At 36.9% G+C, this 27,604-nt stretch overlaps 2 protein-coding genes and 1 non-coding gene across 3 annotated transcripts in view; 1 reads left to right on the top strand and 2 right to left on the bottom strand.

Moving 5' to 3' along the window:
* Positions 1-29: 29 nt before the first annotated feature.
* Positions 30-101, bottom strand: trnam-cau (transfer RNA methionine (anticodon CAU)). The gene has a single exon. It is a non-coding gene; the product is annotated as a tRNA-Met (tRNA).
* A 998-nt stretch (positions 102-1,099) lies between these two features.
* On the top strand, positions 1,100-6,417 carry gfi1b (growth factor independent 1B transcription repressor). The gene is made up of 7 exons (XM_026196306.1): positions 1,100-1,332; positions 1,779-1,891; positions 2,727-2,912; positions 3,035-3,264; positions 4,095-4,232; positions 4,346-4,511; positions 5,019-6,417. The coding sequence occupies exons 2-7, from the start codon at positions 1,786-1,788 to the stop codon at positions 5,195-5,197; spliced, it is 1,005 nt and encodes a 334-aa protein (XP_026052091.1). The 5' UTR covers positions 1,100-1,332; positions 1,779-1,785; the 3' UTR covers positions 5,198-6,417.
* A 5,073-nt stretch (positions 6,418-11,490) lies between these two features.
* Positions 11,491-27,604, bottom strand: part of bcr (BCR activator of RhoGEF and GTPase) — a 66,024-nt gene continuing 49,910 nt past the window's right edge. Inside the window, exons 6-23 of the mRNA XM_026196308.1 lie at positions 27,533-27,593; positions 27,211-27,263; positions 26,373-26,513; positions 21,717-21,838; positions 21,227-21,392; positions 20,612-20,731; positions 20,428-20,503; positions 20,240-20,344; positions 19,852-19,926; positions 19,627-19,724; positions 19,073-19,204; positions 16,777-16,836; positions 16,593-16,702; positions 15,464-15,603; positions 15,252-15,386; positions 15,061-15,166; positions 14,176-14,338; positions 11,491-14,000 (exon numbers count right to left, since the gene is read on the bottom strand). Coding sequence (XP_026052093.1) covers positions 13,911-14,000; positions 14,176-14,338; positions 15,061-15,166; positions 15,252-15,386; positions 15,464-15,603; positions 16,593-16,702; positions 16,777-16,836; positions 19,073-19,204; positions 19,627-19,724; positions 19,852-19,926; positions 20,240-20,344; positions 20,428-20,503; positions 20,612-20,731; positions 21,227-21,392; positions 21,717-21,838; positions 26,373-26,513; positions 27,211-27,263; positions 27,533-27,593 — 1,953 coding nt within the window. The 3' untranslated portion in view covers positions 11,491-13,910. The remainder of the gene's footprint in view (positions 14,001-14,175; positions 14,339-15,060; positions 15,167-15,251; positions 15,387-15,463; positions 15,604-16,592; positions 16,703-16,776; positions 16,837-19,072; positions 19,205-19,626; positions 19,725-19,851; positions 19,927-20,239; positions 20,345-20,427; positions 20,504-20,611; positions 20,732-21,226; positions 21,393-21,716; positions 21,839-26,372; positions 26,514-27,210; positions 27,264-27,532; positions 27,594-27,604) is intronic.

Below are 27,604 nucleotides of genomic sequence, written 5' to 3' on the forward strand. Positions count from 1 at the left end.
TATTTATAAAAAAAATTAAAAAGCATATGTAGCAGAGGATGGTTTCGATCCATCGACCTCTGGGTTATGGGCCCAGCACGCTTCCGCTGCGCCACTCTGCTCACGGAGATGTAATATTAAACCCTGATATATAAGTCCGCACTATCATAGAATGTGTGGTTTTCAATCAACCAGTCTGTCAAAATAGCGAACATAATTGTATTTATTTTATGCAAGTTATGGCTTTAAGCATAAGTAATATACTTTTACACATCCATAAAAGATAAATGAAAGCTAGTTAAAGAAAAGAAAGACTGCAACACACACACAAAAAAATATATATATTTTGAAGCGTCACCTAAAGATGCGACGCAATTCACCACCAATCCACACGGGGGCGTGAATACATTAATCGATTCCATATTTCGCGCGCACAAGGCAATAAAAACTGACCTCCGGTCATCTTTAAATGAACAATGTTGAATGGAGCAAAAACGCATCAAGGGTCACATACACTCAATAAATGAACACCTAATACTCTTCTAGCGCTTTTTTTTTTTTTTTACAAACAATGCGGTAATAATCTATTTGTACTTTTAATAATCAAGGATCATAAAAACGCCTTAAGGCTGCAACCAAAACACAACTGTGCAAATAAAAGCAGGCAAACATTCGGAGATACCAACATTACAGGTTTGGTGTGTATTTTGAGGGGTAACGTTACGTTCAAGCAAAGTTTGCTGCTGGTTTATTGGTTTTATGTTTTAAACCCGCTAACGTTAGCTGTTTTTCAGCAGACAAGTCAACAGATGACCATTAAAAAAGATAATAAATTACTAAACTGACAGAAGATATTTCTTTTTCATTTTTGTATTTTTATGCGACATATCTCCAACTTTTAACGTTCTGTTATCCAATTAACTTTCTGAATGTGGCAGCTGTAGGCTAGAGATGTAGGGGGAAAAAGACTTAAAATAGCTAGCCTATAAAAAATGCAAACGAATAATTTAAAACAATATCTAGCACTTGTTAAAATATCTTAAATATGTTGTTAAATCATTATGGGAAAGAGTGCCCACCACAGCAGGATGTTTAAGTTTGCGTTTAGTAGGCAAATGTCGCACCTGCTCTGTCTGTAATTGGTTGAAAGCTCAGTCAGATTCCACCGCAGAATTATCGGATTGAAAATCAGGGAGGGGAGCTGAAAAAACTCAACGCAACCAACTCACAGCGATGCAGTGCTTAAGTTTCTAAACATCACAACGGATTTCCATGCGCCTTTCAACGCGAAGTTTGACACTAAAACAATCAAAGGACTTTAAACATTTTTAAGTTTTCAATTTTTTTTCTCAGGTAAGATATTTTATAGCCTTAGGCTATAATACGTTCAATTATTATATATATTAATATTATAATTACTTTCATCTTTGTATGTAAATAATTATTTATTATTATTAACCAGTAGTTTTTTGTATATTTAGGCTAATTTAACATGTTATAAAATCTATCTCAAACCAAAGTTTTACTTAAACTTTCAAAACAACAACACTAAATATTGTAGGCTACCCTGTAATAACTGTTCAAAGGTTTCATTATTTAGACAGAGAAAGGAAAATAATATCAAAGAATTGCTTTGAGTTTCGTTTTTGTTATTTTTATATGATATAGAAATTACTATCATACTTTTTTATTTTTTATTTTTAGTTTCGTTATTCTATAAGTTTGGAATAGCTGATAGTTTTTGGTGATCATAACAAACATGGAAATGAAAGTATCAGTAAACAAACTTCATTTTACAGAATCATCATGCCACGATCATTTTTGGTGAAAAGTAAAAAGTCTCATAATGTGCACCGACCCATCGACACCGAGCAAAGTGAACAGAAACTCCCGGATCCAACACCCAAGACAAGTAAGTGCCATTGTTATATTTTAGTATTACTTTACTTATAATAAAATACTCAATTTATATATATGTTGTATTATAATAGTTTAACAAATTCACCTGTCTGACATGTGGTGTTTATGAGATGAACAATCCACAGTGATATATAATGAAAATGTTTCTGGTTTTTGTATGTTTTATACTTATTTACATAATTATGCATCTGTAATCCTCCTATAAATAAATGATTTGTCTAGAGAGTGTTGAGAGGAAGTGCTGAGCACCTGTCATATTGATGATTTCCACAGGCTGACATTATTATAATAATAATATTATAGGGCTGTGTCTAAACCTTTGACAACTGCTTACTTAGGACAGCAGTGTGGGCCTAATGTGCTGTTTATTAAGGCAGCTCAATAGGTTGTATTCCATGGAAGTCCGTAAGCTGTTGAGCAGTTAGGCTGGATGTTACGAATATGCAAACTAGCCCTATTCAAACAAGAGAGCAGTATATAGTGACTGGATATATAACTGCTCTTTATAGGGTTCATTTGGAGAAAATGTAATTGTGTAATAAAGTGTGAGGAACAATCTCAGATCTGTCTGTTTGATGCTGTCAAAGCTTTTCATGTGCACACCTCCATTTCATTGGATGAATAGTTTATTTAAATGTCCATGCTTTATCAGTTTTACTTTAGAAAGGAGCTGCCCAAGTGAATATAATGTAAAGCCCTTTTTTGAAAAAGTTTCAAAGTTTTGAAAAAGTTTCAAAGTTTTGAAAAAGTTTTGAAATTTCTTAGAGTGTGTTATTTTATTCAAATTTATATAATTTTGATAACTGTTGTGATGTAATATTTTCTAGTCCCAGTGCTGGTCCCTTTGGAACCAAAGGAATGTAATTCCCCAGAGCGGCCCAAGGTAGATTCAGTCACCCGGCCATCCCACAGAGACCCGTATGACTTCATCAAGTGTGAGCAAGAGCCAGACTGTCCAATACCATCCCTACCTGAGCTGCCTATCACAACTAGACGGCCGTTTTACTTATCTGGTGAGAGTCTGAGCACTGGCATTAATATCTGAATGTGTAAATCTTGTTCATGTAACATCTCTAGGGCACATTTAGACACAATAACAATAATAATCTTAATGTTTCCTCTCTACCTCCAACAGAGCCTCAGCTGGCAGAGTTCCCTCCCTACTACAAGAGCTCTTATACCTGGGATCATGTTCCTGCAACATATGACTTCAGGCAGATGGGCTTCTCTCCATCGCTCCTGCAGCACGCCAGCAGCCTGTACGGAGCTCATCTGAAGCAGAGCTCTGAGCCTCAACAACCACTGGACTGCAGCACACACTACTCACCCACATCTAACACCTACCACTGCATTACCTGTGACAAGGTTAATATATATCTTTAATTATCTATCAAAACATAACATATTCAATTTTAGGTATAATTCTTATTTTATGTTATATTTTTGTTTTATGATTCTTTTATTTAAAAAAAATATTATAATTATTATTATTAACATTAATTTATTTGTATATTATTAATTTATATTAGTTTTTATTAATATAAATGTATAATATTAATTAATATTTTTAGTTGTAATATTTATTATTTTGAGGAAAATATTATTGAATTCAATTCAATTTGATTGTTACCAAATAAATGAACTATTTCATTTATTAAAAAAGAAGAAATTTTTCATATTAATATATATATGTGTGTGTGTGTGTGTGTGTGTGTGTGTGTGCATGATTTCTTAATAATAAAAAATATTAAATTACATTTTAATTAGAATTATAAGAACAATATATAATATATAATAGAATAAAAAGCAAATGATTGAATTCAATCAATTAAATTGTATAGCTTTGTTGTTTCCCAAACAATATCTGTTTATAAATAGTAACATAAATGTAGTCTTAGCAACAAATAAATTATACATATATACAGACAGACACACACACCCATATATATATATATATATATATATATATATATATATATATATATATATATATATATATATATATATATATATATATATATATATATATATTCTTTCAAATAATCATTTATTTATAAATACAATTTGTTCTGTATTTACAATTTATTTGGCAATTAAAAATCTAAATATAAAATGTTAATATAAATGTTATATTTTACATAAATAATATTTCTATATATGTGATAATAAATAATTTTTTTTGTCCTCTTCTCCAGGTGTTTTCCACTCCTCACGGGCTGGAGGTACACGTCAGACGTTCTCACAGTGGCACACGTCCCTTTGGATGCAGCATCTGCAGAAAGAGCTTTGGCCACGCAGTCAGCTTAGAGCAACACATGAACGTCCACTCTCAGGTACGAACAAACCATGCTTCGCCAGTTAACCACTGCATCTTCACACAGTATCTTCCCTAGCTGGCATATGGACTATCAAAGAAATTCATTTAGTTGTTGTTTTGCGTTTAAAGGAAAGAAGTTTTGAGTGCAAGATGTGTGGAAAGACCTTCAAGCGCTCCTCAACGCTGTCCACTCACCTGCTGATCCACTCGGACACACGGCCGTACCCCTGTCAGTACTGCGGCAAGAGATTCCACCAGAAATCTGATATGAAGAAACACACCTACATCCACACAGGTGAGACGCCATGGTGTGTGACTGTGTGTTTGTTATGTCGGGGTTGAAGAGATCTGTGGCAGTGATAAAATGCACATGCGGTTAATGCCACCTCAATAACAGTTTCCCCCCAAACCCTCCCCATATTATTTGGAAATACCTGTTTATCTCTTTACTCTCATTCCATGTAAATCATTAAAACTGCATATGGAGAACATATATTCGCCTCCTGCTGAAGTTGGCTTTCTAGGGTGTGTTTCTAAGAGCGGCACAGCTACAAAAAAATCAAGAAAAGAAGATTAAACAAATACCGTCTTGATTTGCATAGCTGGTCTTCCTGCTTTCCTGATGCCTCTTGGAAAGTTTGCTTTGCATGTAGCAGACAGCCACTCCTGTGTTGGAAAACAGAACAAATCTGGGTGGCACGCAAATCCAAGCCGGCTTTAAAGCAAAGATTCTCCAGTGTTTTTATACAGATTAGAATGGGTTTCAGTTGACATTTTTTTGAAATGTTATGTTTGTTTACAGGTGAGAAACCTCACAAATGCCAGGTGTGTGGCAAGGCCTTCAGCCAGAGCTCTAACCTCATCACACACAGCCGCAAACACACGGGATTCAAGCCGTTCGGCTGCGAGATCTGTTCCAAAGGCTTCCAGAGGAAGGTGGATCTTCGCAGACACCACGAGAGCCAGCACAGCCTTAAATAACGGAGATTGCATATGGAAACGAAGACCACCAATGGCTAGAAAAAAGACTGTTGCTGTTCAGAGGAATGTGTTTAGACTCATAAAGGGATAATCATTTACTCAACCTCATGTTGTTCCAAAACAGCTTAATTATTATTAACTTAAAACTAAAAGTACCACTAAAAATAAAGTTTGGTAATTGGAATAAATCTGGAATTTAATAAATATTGTATGAAAAGCTTTAAAAAACTACATGCAAATACATAAATTATGTAATTGCAAAGATTAACAATGTTCATAAAAATAAAAAATAAAACCTAAATAATAAAATAAAGCAAAAAAAAGCTAAAGAACATAAAAGTGACTTCAAAATATTCGTACAAAAATACTATAGAATATAAAACAAATAATATAGAATACACTGACACTGAGACATTGTCAAATATCTGACAAATATCAGCTTTCGTGCTTCCTCAGAAAGCCAAAGTCATACAGGTTTGGAACAACTTGAGGGGAGTCAATTATTGAATTCAAAATACACTTCTTTATTCTACACAAAAAAGTCCATCAAATGTCCTTTTAAATATTAAACCATAATCATATGTCCAAACATATGTCTTTCATTTCTGACCTTGCTTTTTAATGCAGTGAAATGATTGCATGTAAGCGTTTAGATTGATCGTTGATTTTGTGTTATTTATAGAAGCTCTTATCTCACAATAAATACTCACCTTTGAAATCGGTGCTTGATCGATAATTCATAAAAGTGGATTTTTAAATCTAGTTGTGAGATAAAGAGATGGGGGAGGAGTGTGCGTACTGTAAATGTGTAAAAATCAGTCCTGGTAGCCTACAGTGAAAAATGAGAAGAGTCAGCAAACACGGCTTTGCTGTGTTTGTCTTCTTGTGTCTCCGCCCTGTCGAGGATCCGGATACACAGTTCCGTTGGCCTTGCTCGTGGATCTGCACACTGCTGGAGGCTGTGTGAAATCTCTGGTGTGACTAGAGATAAAGCTTCATTCAAATAGCTACCTGGAACTCTACATGCAAATCTCCCGCCTGGCAGGTTTGTAAACTTCACGCGGCTGAATGAACGGACCTTCTGGGCCTGAGCTTGGCGGAGAAAGGCAAAGCAGCGAAACAAAGAAATGTATATTTATGAATGCAATGATTCCTGTGATTAAACTTTGACCAACTGGGACTCCTTAGTCTTAGTTGTGCAAACATTTAGACTAAGAAAACTCAGAGATTTACTGACGGCTGCTTCTCAGGTCACTCCCATCAGCGGAGATCAAGCTGCTTTGCCAAACAAATTCTTACTGACACAGCTTTGCGCACACCGCCCCTTTCAAACAAAACAGACAGTTAGGAAAATCCAATCAGTCGAAACTGTACTGTATCATACACCACACATTGCACACCTCACATGTGGTTCCCTCAGAGCGCTGGCAGTAGCGGGCTTATCACAAAAAAGGGTCAGGACTGGTAAGTGCGGTTATTCAGCGAAGAGGAACTTACAGAGAAAAAAGCTGAAGAAAGTTGGACAGAAATCTCATCACTTCCACTGCTGACCTGTTCCCCATCTGCGCCCTGCACACCTGCTCACCTGTCAAAAAAGTTCGGAACAGAAATCAGTGTTCACATCAGGGTGGAAACAGGCAGTGCATCTCTAGTAACAGTTGGTAAACAAATCTGTGGTGCCCATGCAAATGAGGTTTTTTTTTATTACCTCAGCAACGGGGTCTGAGTCATGCTGAGGACAGTTACAGCCACATCCTGGAACGAGACAGTAAATCCAACAGCAAATCACAATCTTGCTCAGGGAGCCAGTCAGTGGATCTCAGATTTGGATGACAGACAATGTATGAGCAAACAGGATTTAGGACTAAGACGAGGGTGGGGTGACGTGTAGTCTTGAAGGGAGAAAGGGGAAATGAAGGGGCCCGCGCACACCTGAGTTCCACTTCCTCTTTTTCTGTTGCGTGTGTTGATTTTGCATGATTTTGTAAATCAGAAAACTGTTTGTCCACCATTCATGCAACAGTGCACTAACAGTAATTTCTGCTTATGAAAATTAAACTGGTTTTAAAAGTTCCTATATAACTGCATATGCCATTCATCAAAAGTGTGGAGACACTCCTACTTATTATTTCAATACGACTGAATATTTTTGACCCAAAACTACAGCAAATTCAGTAATATTGTAAAACATTAATACACAATTAAGAATAACCAGTTAATGTGACCTCTTATATGTCAAAAGATCAAGGGGATTTTGGTTTCACAGTTCATGACTCCTTTAACAATCATTTGTTCATGCACTATGTTTGTTTTACAAAGTTTTAACTCACTAATAAGACAAGGTTTCTTGATATTATTTTGCGATACATTGTCTTTTGATTTGATCAAATAAGAGTAAGATACAAGCAGCAAACTTCCAGTCACAACTTGGATAAAATTAGATGTTTTTAAAACGGCGCTGTAGAAGCGTGACAGCTATTGACCAATCAGAAGTCAGGATCAGAACTATCCGTTTTTAATGAGCTCCTACAGTAAACATTCACTGGCCTCATTTCCTTCACTAATCAACTTATGCATTTCAAAAACTTAATTTTAAAACTATTTTTTTTTATTTAATAAAAAAATTTTTTGTGAAGATAAAAAAATATATTATTACAGGTATAGAAATAAACTATAAAAAGTTGTACCACATGACATTTTACAAAGTGATCTAGACTTCCCTCATCATAAAAAAGGACAAAACATCTTATATTAATTTACTACATTTACTAAATAAATGAAGCACAAAATATCTCTGTCTACAAAACTTATGGCAAGCCTTTTACACAATCTTCACATCAAATTGTTTTCTAGATCACCAGAAACAAATTCAGTTAAGCATGTCTGAAGTTCAATTTGAATCTTTTAAGATATTCCAACGAATCATACACACCATATGTTAAATTCAGTCAGCTTTGGCAGCTGTGTTGTATTTGTAGAATTAATAGTGAGGAACAATAAAGAGATGTGCTTTCAGATATTTGGACAAACCATTATGATAAAATCTTTAAGCGGGTCTGCTGCCAAAAGCTGTTAAAGCCTGCAGGCGAAAAGAGAAATTTGACCTTTAGTGTACATCAGTCCACACTTATGAACAATGGTAACACATCCACTGAACCAATGCATCAACATAACATGACACCAATACCACACAAACACATATATATCATATATATGAACAAAAAAGAGGTCAGAACATATTTTAAGATGACAAAAGCAGAGTGGCAGAGCAAAAGGGAGAAAACAGGGAGGGATAAAGAAAAAGGATAGAAGGAGAGAGATTTGCTTAACAAATGAGCAGATATGCAAAACACTCTGACTGCGCTTGCCTGAGGCAAAGTAGCAGGCGACTGTGTGAGCCAAAGCAGAGACCTTATCACAGAAAGGACTATCAAAAAAAATGAAAATGATCACATTAGGAAAAATAGACTTGAGCTTTCTATTAAACTGGCTGATTGTGCACCAGAGCATGAAAAAATGACCAGAAAAGCTCCTAAACAGCACTATAAAAATATACATAAAACAAACAGAGAAATCAAATCATGCAGAGAAGCGTGTTTACTTTAAAACACGCTTGGTCGAGTCTCTCATCTCGTTACAGAAGCAAAAAATAATATTTAAGTCTTTCAACAGTATATTGAAATCATGTGCCTAAGAGTATATTTACAAGTTATAATTTTTTGGTTGCATATGCAGTCAAGCATGAAAACACGCGAGACCTCAGTCCACATATTTAAAAGTGCAACTGGCGTGTTTCAAACAAAGGGCCTGTCAGGGAGTTTTATGGGTTTGGAGATGAGGAGAAGATGCAGATAGACAGCTGGCACGTCATGCCAAGAGCAGAGCGATGACACAGCGAGGCCCGAACCACACTGATTAGAGTGGGACGCCAGATAAGGGGCAATCATTATTTAAATCCACTCAGAGGATTATGCATGTACCTACAGTGCTTAGAAGATATATGGGAACTAATTGAATGCTTTTATTGAAAGAGTGTCTTGATGTTAGTTTGTTCTTGTACTTCTGCAATGCTGCGTTTCAGAACTTTGAGAGAACAGAGCACATAAGAAAAAACACACACGCATATATATATATATATATATATATATATATATATATATATATATATATATTTTTTTTTAGGTAACAAATATATTATTACAAGTACAAGTAAGAAATAAACTATAAAAAGTTGTACCACATGACATTTTACAAACTGATCTAGACCTTCCCTCATAATAAAAAAGGATAAAATATCTCATATTAATTTACTAAATTAAGATATTTATTTTTCATATATAAAGACTAATTTAGAAATATGACTTTTCAGAGGAATCATGCCACAGTCTGAGTGGACACAATAAAATATTAATAGTAATAGAAGTTAAAATTAAATATAATTAAACATTTTATTTAAAAATGTGTCCCTCTAACACCTGCACTCTCCGTTTTATTTCTATTCAAACTACTTTTCTTTTTATTTATTATAAAACAAATGACCCTCTAACACTAGCATTCTCTATTGCTTTTCTAGTCTTTTGACTTGTTTTATTTTTACTTTAAAAAGTCCCTCTAACTCTAGCCTACCCTATTTTTCTCTTCTTCTTGTTTTTTTATATTCCAATCCTTGTATGAATAGCATTTTTAGTGTACTTCTGTAAAAAAAAAAAATATATTAGATAATATGTAGAAAATAAGCATTACAACATAAATCACTAAATTAGCACAATAAACAAATGTGTTTTTTTTTTTTTTACAACACATGGTTCAATACAAAAGTTCCCTCATAAGATTAAGGGAGTATATCTGTCTTACCATGGACGCAGGAAACGTGCTTCGGGTCACATGCACTAACAAACTAGTGCTTCTGAGTGATTGACAGATACCAGGCATGAAGGGTGGGTGGGTTTAACGAAGTGTTGTGACCAGCCAAGAGCAAAACTAACTCAGACACAACAAGGATCAACAGACCGGCCTGCAAGATGAGGCAACAGAACGAAAAAACAAAAACAACACATTTGAAGTCAGCAAACATGGAAATGAATTGGGAGAGGAGGAACAGAACAAGACTTGGTGAAATCTGAAGGGAGCAGGCAGGGCCGTGATGGTAGCGGGATAGTCTTATCTGACCCCATCCACCCTGTAACGGTCAGAGCATTCATGGCCTGCTGAGGGAGGAGCGACAGCCGGAGGAGAGAGATAGAACTGTGGACACAAGTAATCAGAGACAAACAGACGACAGGACACTCTCCTTCTCACTTTCTCCCATAACAGCTCTATGACAGAATGTCAGACTGTATTTTAACTCAGTTCCTCAAAGCTCAGTCTCATTATGAACAGGAAACAGAGCTTCTTATCGGACCAAAGGAGGACTGTGTGGCCTCTGCAAAAGCACAGAACTAGACATAAAGCACCAAAAATAAATCTATTACTATGCTCTCGAAGGAAACTGATGTCTTTCCTGATGTCATCATCATGACATATTGATGAATACTTTTAAATAAGGAAGAGTGCTTTCTTTAACGAAATACAGAAAAGAGTTACAGAAATGGGAACATAATTCAAATAACAACCATATCCTTTTTATGTCAACATCAGTTTTCTTGCATTTGCAGAATCACAGGGTACTTTAAGTAACATGTTATGGTGCTTTGGAACGGTCACGTGATCTGAAAAAGTTTTTTTTTTTAATTTTTTACTTAAACTATGCTGAACAATGCTATATTAGACTAAATCTACAGTAGCATGTAAACATCAATGAAAACGACGTTATCTACTTCACTGAGGTAAATATCACGAGAAATATACAATAAAGACTAAATACAAAAAAAGAGGAAGAAACTGGAGGAAAGAGAGAGGTCAAAATGTACAAATTGACGGCATTGTTATGGAAACGTACGTGTTTCTTCTCTATATTGTATGCAAAAAGCAGTAAGTTACGTCAAATGATTAGAATGAATGAACTATTTCTTAATATAGCGATTTCAGTCACATGTTAAGCCCCCCCCCCCCAATAAAACATTATAATATAGCATACGATAGATTAACAACATGGAGTAAGGCCGTGCTGCCCCCATGTGGACACAGAGATACATTACAACTGCGTAACACGGTTTCAAAACACGTTCTTCAATAAACGTGTACAAAAAGTAAACAAACACTACTATCATATCCAGAATATATGAAATTTTTGTCTCACCATGTAATACAATCAGATAGTTTTAGAAAAAAAAAAACACCATGAAAACAGCAGGTATTCATACAGGAGGTTTTATTCAACATTTTGTGTATAAACATAGGCCGCAAATGCCTTCCAAACGTTTCAGTCTGCAGAATTCATTATCTATTTGCACAGTCCTATAACCAGAACATTAAGATATTAGCAAGAATAAATAGTGACAAAAACCTTAAGAGGAAAAGGGGAGGGCATCCACAGCCTGTCCCAGTGGCTGTCCAGCATGTCTTCATGTGTTTAAAGGCAAGGTTTCAACATAAATCATCATAACATTATAAACTAAAGAATGACACAGATGGACCCTTGCAGTGCTTTCATGACCAATCAATTCAAAACTGTAATACTTTGTGAATACAAATAAATCTGGAGGTTCTAATGTCATAATGCAAGTTTTCATGAATTTGTTTGTAGACGTTTCTAACTGTGTGTGATACAATCTCAATACGTTTATAAGAAATTTCATCACATTAGTCTTTAAACTATGTGCAGTGCAAAGAAATAACTTCTCAAACATCATGCACTGTATCACTCCCATTGAACCAGTGCATATGTCCAATATTCCTAACCCAGTAACATTCAACAATCTAGAAAAAGCACATTAAATAAGCAATTAACACAACAGGAATGCTTTGAATCACCCAATGCCTTCTGATAGCAATAGATCACAGTTTAATTTATGTCAAGAGTTACATATTTAAAAAAACAATTTGGCTATATCTTTAGAAAGAAACTCACATGTGATGCTGACTTCAGTTCGGACAGGTGTAAGATACAGGAAATGTACGTTTAGTGCTGACAATCAAGAAAGAGGACAGACAAGATGAAAAGTCTCAACTGCACACGTTAACGAGAAAACAAAAGACTTCACATGAGAAATTCCTTTTCAGTTGTTGCACCCCTTTTTGTATGCATGATAAAATCTTTAAAAACCCTTCTACAGTAGCCAAAATTTGGTTTAATGTTACAACTCAAACGCACAACACTTAAACACAAGACAAACATAAAAAAACAAAACATGCCTGCATGTTAAATAAAGTAACTAAAGCACCTTTAACTGAAATAATAAACTTAAGAGCATTCATTTTTACTGATATAATGAACAGAATTGCTATAAAGACAGAATACCTGTACTGTTCCTGTACTGCATCCATTATTAACCCTTCCTTCATTAAACAATCTGACAGGATTCAAGGATAACAGATTGTGCTATATACAGCGTTGTTTTTTTACCTTAATGTCTTATGATGAGATAGAGAGGCACTGCTTTATGGTTCTCAGCGAGACATAAACCACAGTGTGCTGTGAAGCTAGAGAGAGAGCGATTGTGAACGACAGGGTAGAGTTAAAATCCTCTCCATTTGGTCATCTCTCAACACTAGATATACGGCAGGGGAAACGCTTATGTTGTGTGCTATCCTCTGAGCATTTTCACGGATTCACAAAGACAGGAAAATTAAGAGGATATGCAAGGAATCTACAGTACTTCATAACACGGATAAGTTAGCGATAAACTTAGACGTACTTTGAAAAGACACTGATGTTGATATCTGTCCGCAAATAAATAATTCTTCTATATGTATTACATGAAAAAAAAATCTAAATAAAGAAAAATATATTGACCCTTCTGGTAATTTACTTTTCTCTCCCAAAATCTCAACTACGAAAGCAAAATGAAACATGTAACACGTTTTCAGACACTCTATATTGCTTGATAGAGAGGTATGGGCGAAAAAAAAGAGGGAAATGAAAAAATAGTGAGATTTTTCTAATTGTTATGTATGTTTTCTTAACTTAGAATCACATCAACACTTACAATAACTGAACCAAACACCATCTTCTACACAGAAATCCTCCTAAATTAAGCTCTGGTAATGATTGACATACACTAACAGAAGCTACTCATTTGACTTTTAAGAGTCTGCAATAAGAACTACGTTGAACTGCCATGTAATTATCTATTGTAGAAAAGGATCCAAAATCTGGAACGGTTTGGAGCTGGATACTGAATTGTAGCAGCACAGAAAGAACATCAGTGACCAGTGGGGACAGGCGAAATGAGGACAAACACAAAAAGCCAGAAGAGACAGAATTCACCGTCATCAGCTGACATGATTGACCAGAAGAGGCCCACGTACAGGATGCAAGAGGACGCATGCTCAGGGTCTGAGTCACGAAAATGAAGAGCGAAGGTGCTGTACGGACACTGATGTTCACAGGAAAATAGGCAGAGGGTTCAGTAATATTCAAGATGTGCTCCGAGCAAGTCCAGTTCTTTAACGTTTAAAAGGGCTGTGGTGCCCCCTAGTGGCAACAGCTAGAAAATGCGCGAAAGGCGAAATGCTCTTGTGCATTCCAGTGTCCGTTATACCCAGTGGGTGGACATGCTCGCTTGATCCCTCGCCCACCGGTTTGAGACTTACAATAGGAATAAGAACTCCTTTAGACCTCTGTGGAAAACAGGATACTCTGTCTCTTACTGTCTGGCGTCGGGATGGTCTCCAGCTGAAGGAAATACAGCAAAACTTGTACCTACAGATACAAAGAAGACGTGTAATGGATAAAACATAAGCGCATTACTGTAAATGTGTTTTCTATTGATCCATTACAAACACAGACACATTTAAACGATTTTCAATGGTGTTTGGTATCATGTCCACAGCTCTTAAATTGTAAACAGTCCGTTAACTGTGGTTTTATCATGTACCTGTGACATGACTTCCAGTGACCAGCTGTCCCCCATCGTGATAGGTTGTGTGGGGTTAGTGGGGATTTTGCTGTCCTTCTCAGAAGGTCGTAGCAGGGTCGGACCAAACACGGTGGCCAGATTGTGAAGAGACATCTTGTTTACACTCTCCTTTTCTGCAACTCTACAATCAAAAATAGGACGAACAGGAAGACAGGAAATAAAGATTATCAGTGTATGAATGCATCCAGTTTGCTATGATAAAACTTAAAAGAATTACAATAATTACAATTAATTACATTTTTCTCCCTCCAATAAAAGAAAATCAAATAATAATAATAATAATAATAACTTTGTAATGTTTTTATTTATTTATTTATATTTCTTAATGCAAGCTGTATTTTCTAATAATATACTGAAATCTGTTTTTTCTTGAAATAAGGGGTGAATACAGATATGTGTTGATGGAAAGGTTTACCTAACTAAACCTTTTGATCATGATGCCAGCAGTATGTTTTGTATTAAAAATAGAGTGAGTAGTGCGTTCACACTGAAAAAGTGCACTTTAAATACCCGGACGATGAGTGAAAAAATGAAGTGTGGACTGTTGGACCCTTCATGCACTCAACTGTCATAGCTTTAATTACGTCACGAAGGGCTATCAGACTCTGAATATTAATGACAAAATAACCTTATAATATTCATACATTACATGGTTGAGTACATAGTGCATAAGTACATAGTCTATAAGTGCACAGTCTATAGTGCATCATTTGGGACACAGTTCACTGACCCTTGATTTCTTCATATAAATGTTCCAAAAACAATGGATTTTGACCCAGGAATATATCTTTCTTGTTGTTAAGCTTCTTAGAACAATGTCAAAGTCAACAGCATCTTGTGTACCTCTTGAGATGATCCAACAGGAAGAGGAAGGTGACCAGGTTGGGCTCTGGCAGAGACAGCAGGAGGTTCAGCATACAGCTCTCCTTAGCTACGCTGTCTGAAAGAGCTGATGACATAGTCAACATTGTTATACCTTCAAAAAACCAATCCCGCTCAATCTTTTTTTTTTCCAAGTAAAACAACTGACACACCAATGCCTCCTGCAAAGTTAGGGTAAAGTTCGTCAGTGAACAGGGGCTCAGGGAGCTCCCTGAAGTACAGCTTGAGCGTTCCGGCAATGGCGTTCACATCCATCTCACTCATCATTACTGACACGTCTTTATTATCTGTTACAGAGAGACAAAGAGAGAGATCAGCAACTAAACTGGCTGACTGGATGTGTGTGTCGTAACTCAACACTCACTGGTGTCAAAGGCAGTCTTCAGTGCCTGGATGTCAGTGGCCACTCCTGAGACACGGTAGATGCCCACTTCCTCCATTCCTCTTCTCTCGATTTCCTCTAGACACTGTCTGACGATGTAGGGCACTTTAGAGCGTTCCCGTCTGAGACAAGAAATAATACCAGCGTCACGAAACCAGCCTTTTGATTTAATGAACAAGAAATGACTAAAATTTTTTTACTTATATTCAGCAAAAAATTGTTTGTGTGTTGTATTTATGTTAGCATATATTCAAATATTAGATGTGTTAAAATATTTTAAAATGTTATTTATTCCTGTGATGACAAAACAGCTTTTTCATCAGCCACTATTCCAGCCTTCGGTGTCACATGATCCTTCAGAAATCATTCTAATATGCTGATTAGGTGCTCAAGAAACATTTCTTAGATTTATCAACGTTGAACAAAGTTGTGCTGCTTAATATTTTTGTGGAAACCAAGATACATTCTTCAAGCTTTTATTTGATGAATAATAGTTCAAAAGAACAGCATTTATTTAAAATAGAAAACCTTTCTAAAATAAATGTATTTGCTGTAATTTTTGTAATTAATTTAATGCATCTTTTTTTAATAATAGTATTTAAAAAAATAACAAATGTGTACATGCAAAATTGATTTGAAAAGTGTGGCTTAAACTTGTTTAACTGTGTCTGTTTCTCAAATAAAGCTATCATGCAGCTTCAGACAAGTTGAGTCTATGTGCTGTGTTCACTGTACATTTTCACTGTATGAAAACAAGGCTAAGCATAATGATGGCGTTACATATACATTAATCAGCAGTAGGTGCTGCTAATGTACAGACCGTTGATGCACAGGTTTGTGTCTGAGCATCTGTACTGGTGTTGTCATGTTGTCATTATATCATTAATTGATTCTGCTCTTAAACCCATTAGGAAGCTCATTAATGTCAATCAAATCTGACCACAAACAAAGGGCAGAATACTATGAAGACTATAATTTTATATACTTAATGTTCTAATTTTCTTTGATACAATGAAAGCCTGAAAAAGCATGATAACTTACAATGTCAAAATGCATCTTTTTGTGAAAAAAGACCAAATAATTTTCTCATATAAAATGTGTTCCGACTCACTTTGTCACTGTGGAGATATTTACTCCAAACACACCCATGGGCTTCCGTGGGGGCATTCTCTTTAGGCTGAACTCCCGACTGGTGAACTTCATGGATATCTTCACCTCAATCTTCAGACAAATTAGTAATTAGAGTGTACAGAATGGCAGGATTACAGAAGAGGAGCAGATGTGAATATACTTACCCCATTCATAGGGATGACTGTTCTCTGCCAGTCTTTACCCTGGAGCATCTGAGGATCCAACTGGATAAAAAAGAGAAAAAGAAACATAAAATACAATGGGATTTCCAACACAGAACATTGGTCTTTTTTGAGATCTAGAGGGCTTTTGGATTGGCTACATATCCGTTAAAAACACCACTGATGTTATGAAGGGCTTGGAGTGATGTGAACATTTTTCATACTGCCACTTCTCCTTATACAGCAGTTCTGCACATCACCAGCCAATTTCTCTGACCCCTCTAAGCAAACGTGGGGCCATCTGGAGTGGGCCAAGTTCAGTGTGTTCCTTTCCCTCATCCTGGCCTAATCTCCATATGGTCTTGTATATGGCCTGATCCTGCTCTGCTATCTAATCTCATCATCTCAGTCATTACAGTTTTTCTGTCAACGGGTCATGGTGGGAGACAGAGTGAGAACTGTGGCCACACACCAATGCCAGCTTAGGTCATTAGAGCTCCACTGGCATAGGAAAATCCACCCACACACACACACACACACAAATGCAATATTTAATTAACCTTTATTATATTACCAAATATTTTTATATGCAACATCACATCGTAAAGTAGAAAACAGATTCTATAAGAGTCCCAAAATCTGTTGCTGTTCACTTAAATATCTATTTTGCTCTTATTTCCTTCTTTACCGTCCTTGACACCGTTTCATTTTGTAAATCTGCATAATTTTCTCTTTCCGCACCTTCAGCATCTCTTAAAGGTTAATTCTGCTGCAGTATTGTTATCATTTACAGAAATGTTTATATATATATATATATATATATATATATATATATATATATATATATATATATATACACTGAAATAGCTACAGTTTAAAAATAATGTAACTAATTCTCCATGATTTAAAAATAGCTTAATTTTAGTTTCAGACCCTGAATTTAATAAATTATAAACATTAAACATGAAAAAATGGCACTATGTAGTGATACACAATGACTATAAGAAATGTAACAGCATTTAAATAATATTAGTTAACATTACGAGCCTTAAAAATCTAAAATGAAAAATAGAACTAAATGAGCTAATAAATTTAAAACAACAGTTTAAAATGAAAACTAAATAACAAAATTAACTACGGTATAAACAATTGAAAATAATTGAAAATCTAAAATAAATGTAAATAACTAAGAAAAAAAATAAATCTACCCATTACATTTCCAATGGCACAAATCTATAGAGCAGTCCAGATTTATTTTTAATGTTTATTTGTTGGCAGACCACTGCAAAGTGCTCTTGGGTAGAGAACTAAAAACCAAACAGCAAAGCAATAAATCATCATAATGTTTAAGAAGAAAATGTTTGATTTTACAACGATCACATAACTTAAATACACAAAAGAAAGATGATCCATACAATAACACATTTTATGGCTTAGTGGACTAGAGCAGAGGTTCCCAAAGTCACAGCTGGTTGATGGGGGCTACAGAGGGATCATATAACAGCCCTCTAATCCCTCCCCCTTCCCTCATCATACACCAGCCAACACTTTGAAACCAACAGCATCCAAACCTAGACTTTACAAGCAATCATTTGTAAGGCAAGAGAATTTTGTGCTCTTTGTAAGACCCCACAAATCTCTCTGGGGAGGGGACTGAGAGGTCAACTGATCTGACGTTGTTTTGAGTGTGACATTTTCAGACAGGAGACATGAATTATGGATGATCTGATGCCTAAAAAGCCAGGGCAGAGTGAATAACACCCTACCTATTAAAAAGCAGATTATATGTCTGGAGTATAAAGGCCGGTCCCCATCTGGGGCCGTGCTCTCATACGAGCAGATATACCTTTGACCAGATTCACTGAGGGCCCAGATGGGGAATGACACTTAGCTCACAATAGCTCACATGAGAGCCAAGCTAATTTATGCTTACAACCTGTTAACCTGTAGGGATTTGTAAAAACGTCAAGTAAGTGGGTTGTGGATCATTAGTAAGTCTGGTATAAATAGCCTGGTTTAAAGTCAAGCCAAGTTTTCGCTAATTGCAGTAAGGGCTGAAATAAAATGTTGAAATGAATATTGCATTTATAAACCATGAAAGTTTAGGCTGAAGTAATATAATAACTAAAACTAAAATGATTTTAAACATAAGAAACATTTAAAAAAGTGACAAAAGCACATAACAAATAAATTCATAAAACCTAAACTAAAATGGCTATTTCAGAATATTATCAGTAATACTAAAATAACACTTTTATCAACTAAATTTGTTACAGTGTTTATGCAGTGAAGATCATACCGCGATTTGTCCTTTGCCCATAATTCTGTCCGTGCCTTCTCCATCCTCCTTGTTCATTTTCGCTTTGTTGTAGCTCTTCTCGTAACACAGTAGACGTAATGTCTGGGAGCCCTCCAACTCGATCTCAAACTCCTGAGGCAGACACAATACAAGAGAAACAACATTACCCAGAATACATACAACAAATACACATAAGAATATATATACATAGCTACCTTGAGAACATCTTTTTGGTAACAAATAAGTAAACAACAACATTATTAATAATAATAAAACACAAAGAATGCCCCAAAAAACTTCAGATTTTGCTTCTCAAAACAGTCGGAGGATACTTTTGAGCAGACTTAGCACCAGCCATCCCTCATTTCCTCATTTTCTCCCCTTTACTTTTGGGGATGGTAATTGCTCTTAATTAAAATGTAATATAATTTGTCCAGAAGGTCTTCATATTCCACATGGCCTCGCTTCTGCTGCTCTTAATTAAGATTTAATGCCTCAAGAGCATTTCAGCAGGAAGGTCTTTTGGCATCGATGGTGTATCGATGTGGGATTACCTCATTCCACTTGGGTTCGGTAGTATATCTGTACACTCTCGTTTTGGCTTTATTCACAAAGATGCTGAAGGAGTCCACCTCTAATGTGCAATACAGATCTAAAGAGAGGAAGCAGTAAGAAGATCTGTAAGATACTGACTCTTTACAGGCTGTTAGGGCAGGCTAAGCAAATGTGTATATGACCTTTGATGAGCACAAGAGAGGAAGAATTAAAGAGGCACATACTTAAGCTCTGTTTAAGTCCAGAGGCAGAATGGACAATTACATTCAAGAATCCATACAGTCCAGTTGTTTCATCCTCTGTAAGAGAAAATGGTTCAAAACGTCTAGAAAATATTGAAATAAAATACAACAGAATCACAGTAATAATAAAAAAAGTCATTAAAAACTATTAAGTAAAAATAATATTCTCCAGGTTTTTTCCGTAATTTGATTACATTGCTATGAATAAAAATACATTATTGAAAATAAAATGTTTTATTTAAGATGTAGAAAAATATGATCTACTTAATTTTAATTTAACCTAAGGAATTGTGCACAAGAAATCCATCCAGGACGATCTGATAAGATTGTAAACCGTTGATTCTCTGTAAGACCTGTGCAACCTTCTTACCGTCTTTATTGACTGTGAGGGGTAATTGATGGACCGTCTGGAGTTTGAGACATGAATTGGTGAGCATCTGAAGCTCCATGGACGTCAGGCTGAAGGTCTTAAAGCCTGGAAAATAAGCAAGAATTCATTTGAAAAACAAAAACACTACCATCTGATCTACTGCTGATTTCTGTGACCATGCCACTTACATTTCTTTTGCTGTTCTCGGATCACTTCCTTCCACTCGGCACGCTCGTAGTCCGATGAGATCAGAAACATGTAGCTCTGAAATGCATAACGGACATGGACTGTGAGCATGGGCTGGAATGTTGAAGAGGAGTGTGAGGATAAAAATCAGATACGACAGAAAGGCTGTGAATCACCGGCTCTTACCTTTCCATTGCGGTTGTGCACTCTGAGGGGCATGTTAGGAGAGTTCAGCAGCAGTAGCGATTCCTGTTCCGACAGCTTCTTTTTCAGCCTCTCCATAACCTTTGACCCTTTGTTGGCCTTCTGTTGAGGCAAAAAGCAAAAAGTCATGTTTAAAACTATTGAGCTGTTACGTGAACTTCTGAATGCATGTTGCCCCAAAAGAATATGTCCAGGTCAGAATGTTTTGAGCCACAGCTTCTTACAATAAAAAATACACTATAATTTAATATAATTTTATATTTTACTAATTTTATTTTGAAATATTGTTACAATTTAAAATAACAGTTTTAACTATACACATATATGTGTGTGTGTGTGTGTGTGTGTGTCTGTGATGGCAAAGCTGAATTTTTAGCATCATTAGGGTAGTCTTCAGTGTCACATGATCCTTCAGAAATCATTATAATACACTGATTCATGCTTAAGAAACATTTATTATTATTATCAATGTTGAAAAAAGCAAAGTGAGGTCTGTAAGCCTGAAAAACACAAAGTTTTTCTAATATCATAAATTATTACAAATTATATCATATTAATGAAAATGTTTGTGAAAAGTTGCCTAATAGATTTCTGTACCCTTTCTCTCTGGATCTCACTCCTCAGGGACGAGATTTTGATCTTAATGGCATCCAGCTCCTCATCAGGGGCTTGTGGGACAGGCAGGGGCTCAGACTCTTCTGCCGTTTGGAAGTTGAGGTCTGAGAGAGGAATGTACCACTTGGAGTCATACTGCTGGTTTTTCCTGCAGACAGACAATAAAAGGAACAAATGGGGTGACGGGGAAAATAATTTAATATCCAGGCAAGAATACATCCTGAAATCTGATTACAGAGCAGTCGTGTTAGTGCAGACTGGGCTCACAGGTCTGAGGAGCCAGGATGTTAGGCTCAAGTTGTGAAAATAATACAAGTGTATCTGACTCAACAACACTTATATGGTAAATGGGAGTTCAAGTGGTCCATTTTTAAAAATAGGAAGAGAGTGAGATGACAGAGCAGGCAGAATTAAGGAAAGATAGAAATGTAAGGAGAAGATGGGAGAGAGAAAACAAAGAGGTTTTCCTTACCCTCCAATCTGCTTCTTCAGTTTGGCACAGAGCAGGAGGTCAGTGAAGAGAAAAACATGGCGAAGCTTCCGGGCGCCTTCCACAAGCTCCACCATGAAGCTGTCCTTCAACAGCTGACGGTTCTGTCATACACAAAAACAATGTAGGCAAATTTCAATTCAGACATAGCTTCTCTCTCTTCAGACACACGCACGCATGCACACACGCACGCAAAGTTTGGGGTTGGAATTATTACAATAACTGTTTTAATATTTTTTTTTGTGATGGCATTTGAACATATAATGTAATGCTACAGTAATACTGTCAAATTTAACTGAACCATTTTGGTGAGAAGTGCCACTAGGGGGCAGTCCCACCCTATTTCCAAAAACATGGCATCAACTTTCAGGAAAGAGCGGTGAGCTGGTGTTGATGAGTCTTCTTTGTTTATGAAATGAGAAAATTGGGAGAACATTTTGAAAAGGGAACTCTGTCCACAGATCATATGCTAAGTGATAGTCCCGTGAGCCTAAACAGCGGTTAATGTGTGAAAACACACACATATGCACAATAACACAGCCCCTGGCCACACGTCACGCATCAGTGCTCCCACAGCAACACGTCACCTCTGCAGTGAGGAAACAAAAGATGATATCACAAGCATCTCATCCAATGAGACGCTCTTACCTGGCTCCACTCACCGCCACATTCAAAGACAACTCATTTTTGATGCAACAACATCACTGCTGTTGACTCACCCAAAAATGTATCCTTGGATGCTTGAGTGAATTTCCTAGCATTGTGTGTGTGTGATGTGCTGTCTGCAGCTGGGGACACAGATGAGATGGAAGAGTCACCGCATACTCATTCCAAAACTCCCAGCATGCCAGCCATGTTGTGCGTCATTGCATTTCCAGAACAAAGTGTAATGGCTTGATTTCAGCTTATGGCACCGCCAAAAATGAGATTCTTATTCCACATGGCTCTATTTTCTACATAGAGAAGTGCAGTGGCAGAGAAAAGAGCCTCTTTCCACATCTCTACCAACAGGAAGAGCAATTACATCATTTAGTCAATGCAAACAGTTCAATCAACGGTTCACGGTGCCTATTTCTCCTCAGCTTCCAGATTGGCGGTAATTATTGTGTGGGGTCTTGTGTAAGTAGATGGTTACTGTCTTAAAATAGTATAGATGAATGCAGTAGTGAATGCTCAAAAGATCGCACTCAGCAATACTGAAAAGGGATCCTGGGAAACACAATGTTCCCAAATGCTCCCACACCACTAAGATTATATTGGTCCCGTTTCAAATCATGCAGGAAGCACATACCACTTCCAAAGAGGTTATCTAAAACTTGTTTGCTGAACTCTTCATAGAGAAAAGAAGAAAAAGAAGGAAGGGCAACATGTTTACAGAAAACAATAGTGTCTAGTGAAATAACTGTGAGTAAAGGAACTTTCGCAGATCTCACTTTGCCACAAGCTATTAATCAAAGGGAAGATGAGGCACTCTGTACATATTTATGATCTTGTCTCACTGGTAATTCACTCGGCCCTCCAGGGGTTGGTATAAACAGCAGAGAGCTTTATTCTAGGCATAATCTGTCATCATATGTTTTTATATAATGACCACTAAACTGTATAATTGACCTTTGATCATATATTGTGAAAAAATACATTATATTATAGATTGTAAAAAATAGAATTACTACAGTGAAAATATGTAATTTATAAAAAATATATTAATAATATTATTATTAATATATTATTTGCAGAGAAAGTCTAAAGACTAAAACATACAGTGCACAAAGAACACTGTATATGATCACTGTATTTTGGTCAAGTCATGGCCTAATGGTTAGAGAGGTTACCAGCAGGGATCGTAGGTGGGGGGAGTGAATGTACAGCGCTCTCTCTCTCCACCTTCAATTCCACAACTGAGGTGCCCAAGAGCAAGGCACTGAACCCCAACTGCTCCCTGGGTGCCACAGCAAAAATGGCTGCCCACTGCTCTGTGTGTGCAGTCACTGCTGTGTGTGTGCACTTTGGATGAGACAAATGCAGAGCACTAATTCAGAGTATGGGTCACCATACTTGGCCAGGTCACTTTCAACTTTACTGTACCTTTAAAAGTCGACTGAGCTGTTAACTTTACTTTATAAACTGTTCCCTCCCTTACACTTTCTACCCAACAACAACAATACAATAAAAACATTTACCCAGCAGAAGAGCTTTCTTTCAAAGAGCACTATATATCAGAATTTACATGACTTGGCATTTCCAGAACAATTTCACTGTATGTGAAATGCAAACCCTCTCTTCCTCTCTCTTTCTCCTTCACCCTGCAAGACACACACACACACACACACACGTCCAAAAACAAACAAGCTTGGTATCTTAAATTTCTTCTGCAAACACTTATACTGTCTACGCTGTTTGCAAATCTATACCAGTATCTTACCAGTCTACAGTGAACATGATGTGCTTTTTTCCTCGGTAAAAGACGAGATGCTCAAATGAGCTGTCTCAGCACATCAGATGACATTTTCTAACAGTTTGCCTCCAGTACAAACACGACAATAGCAATATCTCATAATCACCCGCTACAAACAGACTGAAACCACTGAAAATTAAACACACAGCCAGTCAGAATAAAAAACAAAGCATTGTGTTTGTGTGGTAAAGACAGACTCCCCTCTGGGTTGCACATTTTTAGCCTTCTTAACATAACAAGCTACTTAGCTACTTAAAATTATAACTTTTATTAGTATTACATATCCCTGACAGAATTACATTGTCCATAAAAAAAAAAGTACATTTTTATGTGCTTAAATTTCCTCTTTGTCCTAAAGGTCCAGTAAGAAGCAAAATGATCATCACATGAGTCTGTGTGTGGTATATGTTGATGTGAATACATTTGTGATGGTCTTTGACGAACCCAAGATCATCAGGTTGTGTATGCATTTACATTTGATGTGTATATTCAGGCATTAGCATGTTTGGATTAATGGATCTGTGCATTTATTTGTCTTTTGTGCATGGTAGACACTTCATATACATATGTACATTGTGAATGAGTGTGTGTGCGTACACGATCTACAATGTCACATGTGTGCAGCTACATACAAAGCCCATCATGCATCGCTGTTTGAGCATGTATCACAGACGTTGAAAGCTGCTTTTTGAAATCGGCAGGTTCATTTGCATTTTAATTAAGTGGCTTCAACCCAGCTAGTGCAGGCCTCTGGGGCCACCCTGAATCTCTTCTCTCTCTCTCACCGCATACCTTCAGTTTCCAGCACGGGTAACACTAGAAGCCCATAGCTAATCAACGCAACCATGACCTGAACAATCATGCTAATGGTTCTAGCTGCCCACTGATATCAGTTCTGAAGTTACTCTTAAATAATGAGATTGTTGTTCATTGGCAACAACCAAAGAAGTAAGCTTAGGGCACAATACTGTATCTCTCCACTCAAGCTAGATGCACCTCTAGAATAACTAAATGAAACAAATGAATGAAACAATAAGAAGTACATTGATATACCAATAAGCCAGTAATTATTTTTATGTTATAGCAGGAAAATCATAAATGGCTAAAAAACGATACTGCCAGAGTTTAATAATCATGTTCTCTTTAAATCCCTCAAGTATGAGCAATAGTATTAGTAATGCAGGCCTGAGCTAAGAAAGAAATCATTAAATCATCTAGAAACTATAAAAACAAAAGGAAAGTAAACTAAGGCTTGTTTTCTTAGACAACTTAAAGACAATAAGCTCCACAACAACTCATTGATTTCCATGAGTTCCTTTCATGCACACACTATCAATATTTGATTAGTTGGTCTGTCCACAAGCGCCTGGGGGAGGAAGGTGGGAGGGGTGGAGAGAGCGAATGCAAACTCCTCCTCACTGTTTACTCAAAGTAGGCGGAGCCTGCTCCACACAAGATGGCCATGACTAATCAATAAGTTGCGAGTCAGAGCGAGGTGGCTCATTAAAGCAAATTACGCACAAGCGCTGCTCGCCATCAATCACACACAGCTGCAATTCATCTGCCACTCTCCAGAGGCCACATTGCTGGAATGAAGGGGGCGGCACAGAGAGTCTCTGTGTTGAAAACCAAATGTATCTTTCCAAGATAAGTCTCTATAAGGGTGATCTTCTCTGCAGGGGTCAGTGAAGGTATGTGTTCTCTTACCGCCTTTAATTAATGACATCATCATGACTCAAGAGAATTAGTAAACAGATACCTAAGAGATTACGAAAAATAAATCCCACAAGATCTGAGCACAAACAACTTATATGCAGCAAAGATTTCAGTAACAAATAGAGGATGTTTTATTTATAGCATAAACCCTCAGTGGAGATGGGAGAGTATATGCTAGTGTGAAATAGAGAGAAGGCAGAGTAGCCCAAGGATAGGTTGTGCAGAGAGCAGAGGGTGGGCCAGCTCTGAGATGGATGGAAATGACTGGCTGTGTGTCCTGATGGGAGTTCATTGGATGGATGGCTTCAGGGCACCTGCACTATACCCGACCTGGAATTTTGACATTTCTGTGCCCTATAAAAATATGTTTTTGACAAACACTCTCCATCGTAAACAAGATGGAGGACTTATGAGAGAGAGAGAGAGAGAGGGGTAAGATGGAAGGAAGGAGGGCTTTCTGCACTCACCTCTCCCTTCTTCACTGTCATGGACTGGCGGCGAGGCGTGCTCTCTTCGTTAATGCTGGACAGGAAGTTCTGTGAGATGCGGAGGGCGTCCTGCAGGAGGGGGTAATCTGGGTGACTGGAAGGTGTGTGTTTCAGAAGATCCTGTAAAAAACAAACACAGACATTCACCCAAAAGAAAACTGATTTAAAGGAGACCTATTATTTATTTCCCCTTTTTACAAGACATAAGTCTCAGGTGTCCCATGAATGTGTCTGTGAAGCGTCAGCTCAAGATACCACACAGATCATGTATTATATAATTTTGAAAATGCCTAGTTTGAGTGGAAGTACAAACAGGCTGTTTTCATGCATGTCTCATTAAATGCAAATGAGCTGCTGCTCCCCGCCCCCTTTTCCAGAAAGGGGAACAGTTGGTTTATCAGAAACTCTGCTAAAAAACAATGTTTGGCTTTGATGATCATGTCTGTCGTTCTGAAATTGTGTTTTATAATTTATTATTTTAAAATTCTGAAAGACAACCAAGCATTGATATGAATGGGAGAAACTGCAACATCCAATATGGCGCGTCCAGGACACCTTAATCCCACCTTCTAAATAAAAGAGCCACTTCCTATGAAGTTATATGCTGATGTACATTTGTTCCCTATGTTGCTTACAGTGCCATTTGGACTAAATACACTCATTGCAACCTGCAATCTCACTTAAGATGGCAGAGGAAAGTAAACTTCCCAAGGCACAATCTTGCAATTGAAACGTATCCTATATATGAGCAATAGTAAAAGTGATAAACATAAACATTTATCTAACGCATAAAGAAAATATGATAAACTTGACTCACATGTAAAACAAGCGTGCTCCGGGTCACTCTGTCCACTGGTTTATAGAGCAGAGCTGGCAAAGACAAGACAGAAGAGAACACACACACACACAGTGGGCGATTATTCACAAGAGCCACTTTCATACCGCAGGCTAAAATGCCGATGTTTGAAACCTTATCTAATCCACCCACTCAATGGGTTTTATGAAACTGAATTTAAAAGAAGGAACGACATGACATGCTGAGAGTAAAATGTGCAACACTTAAGCTCAATGAAAATACTACACATAATATGATGACAATATAATATGAAAACAATAAATGCCATCCTGTTGTTTCTTACTTTCCAGTGAGTATTTGGCTGTCAGGTCCTTGCACTCCTTGGTGCTCCTGACCTTGAGACTCTGCAGAGATA

Source organism: Carassius auratus, chromosome 21 (assembly GCF_003368295.1).
Source record: "Carassius auratus strain Wakin chromosome 21, ASM336829v1, whole genome shotgun sequence".
NCBI classification, from domain to species: Eukaryota; Metazoa; Chordata; class Actinopteri; order Cypriniformes; family Cyprinidae; genus Carassius; species Carassius auratus.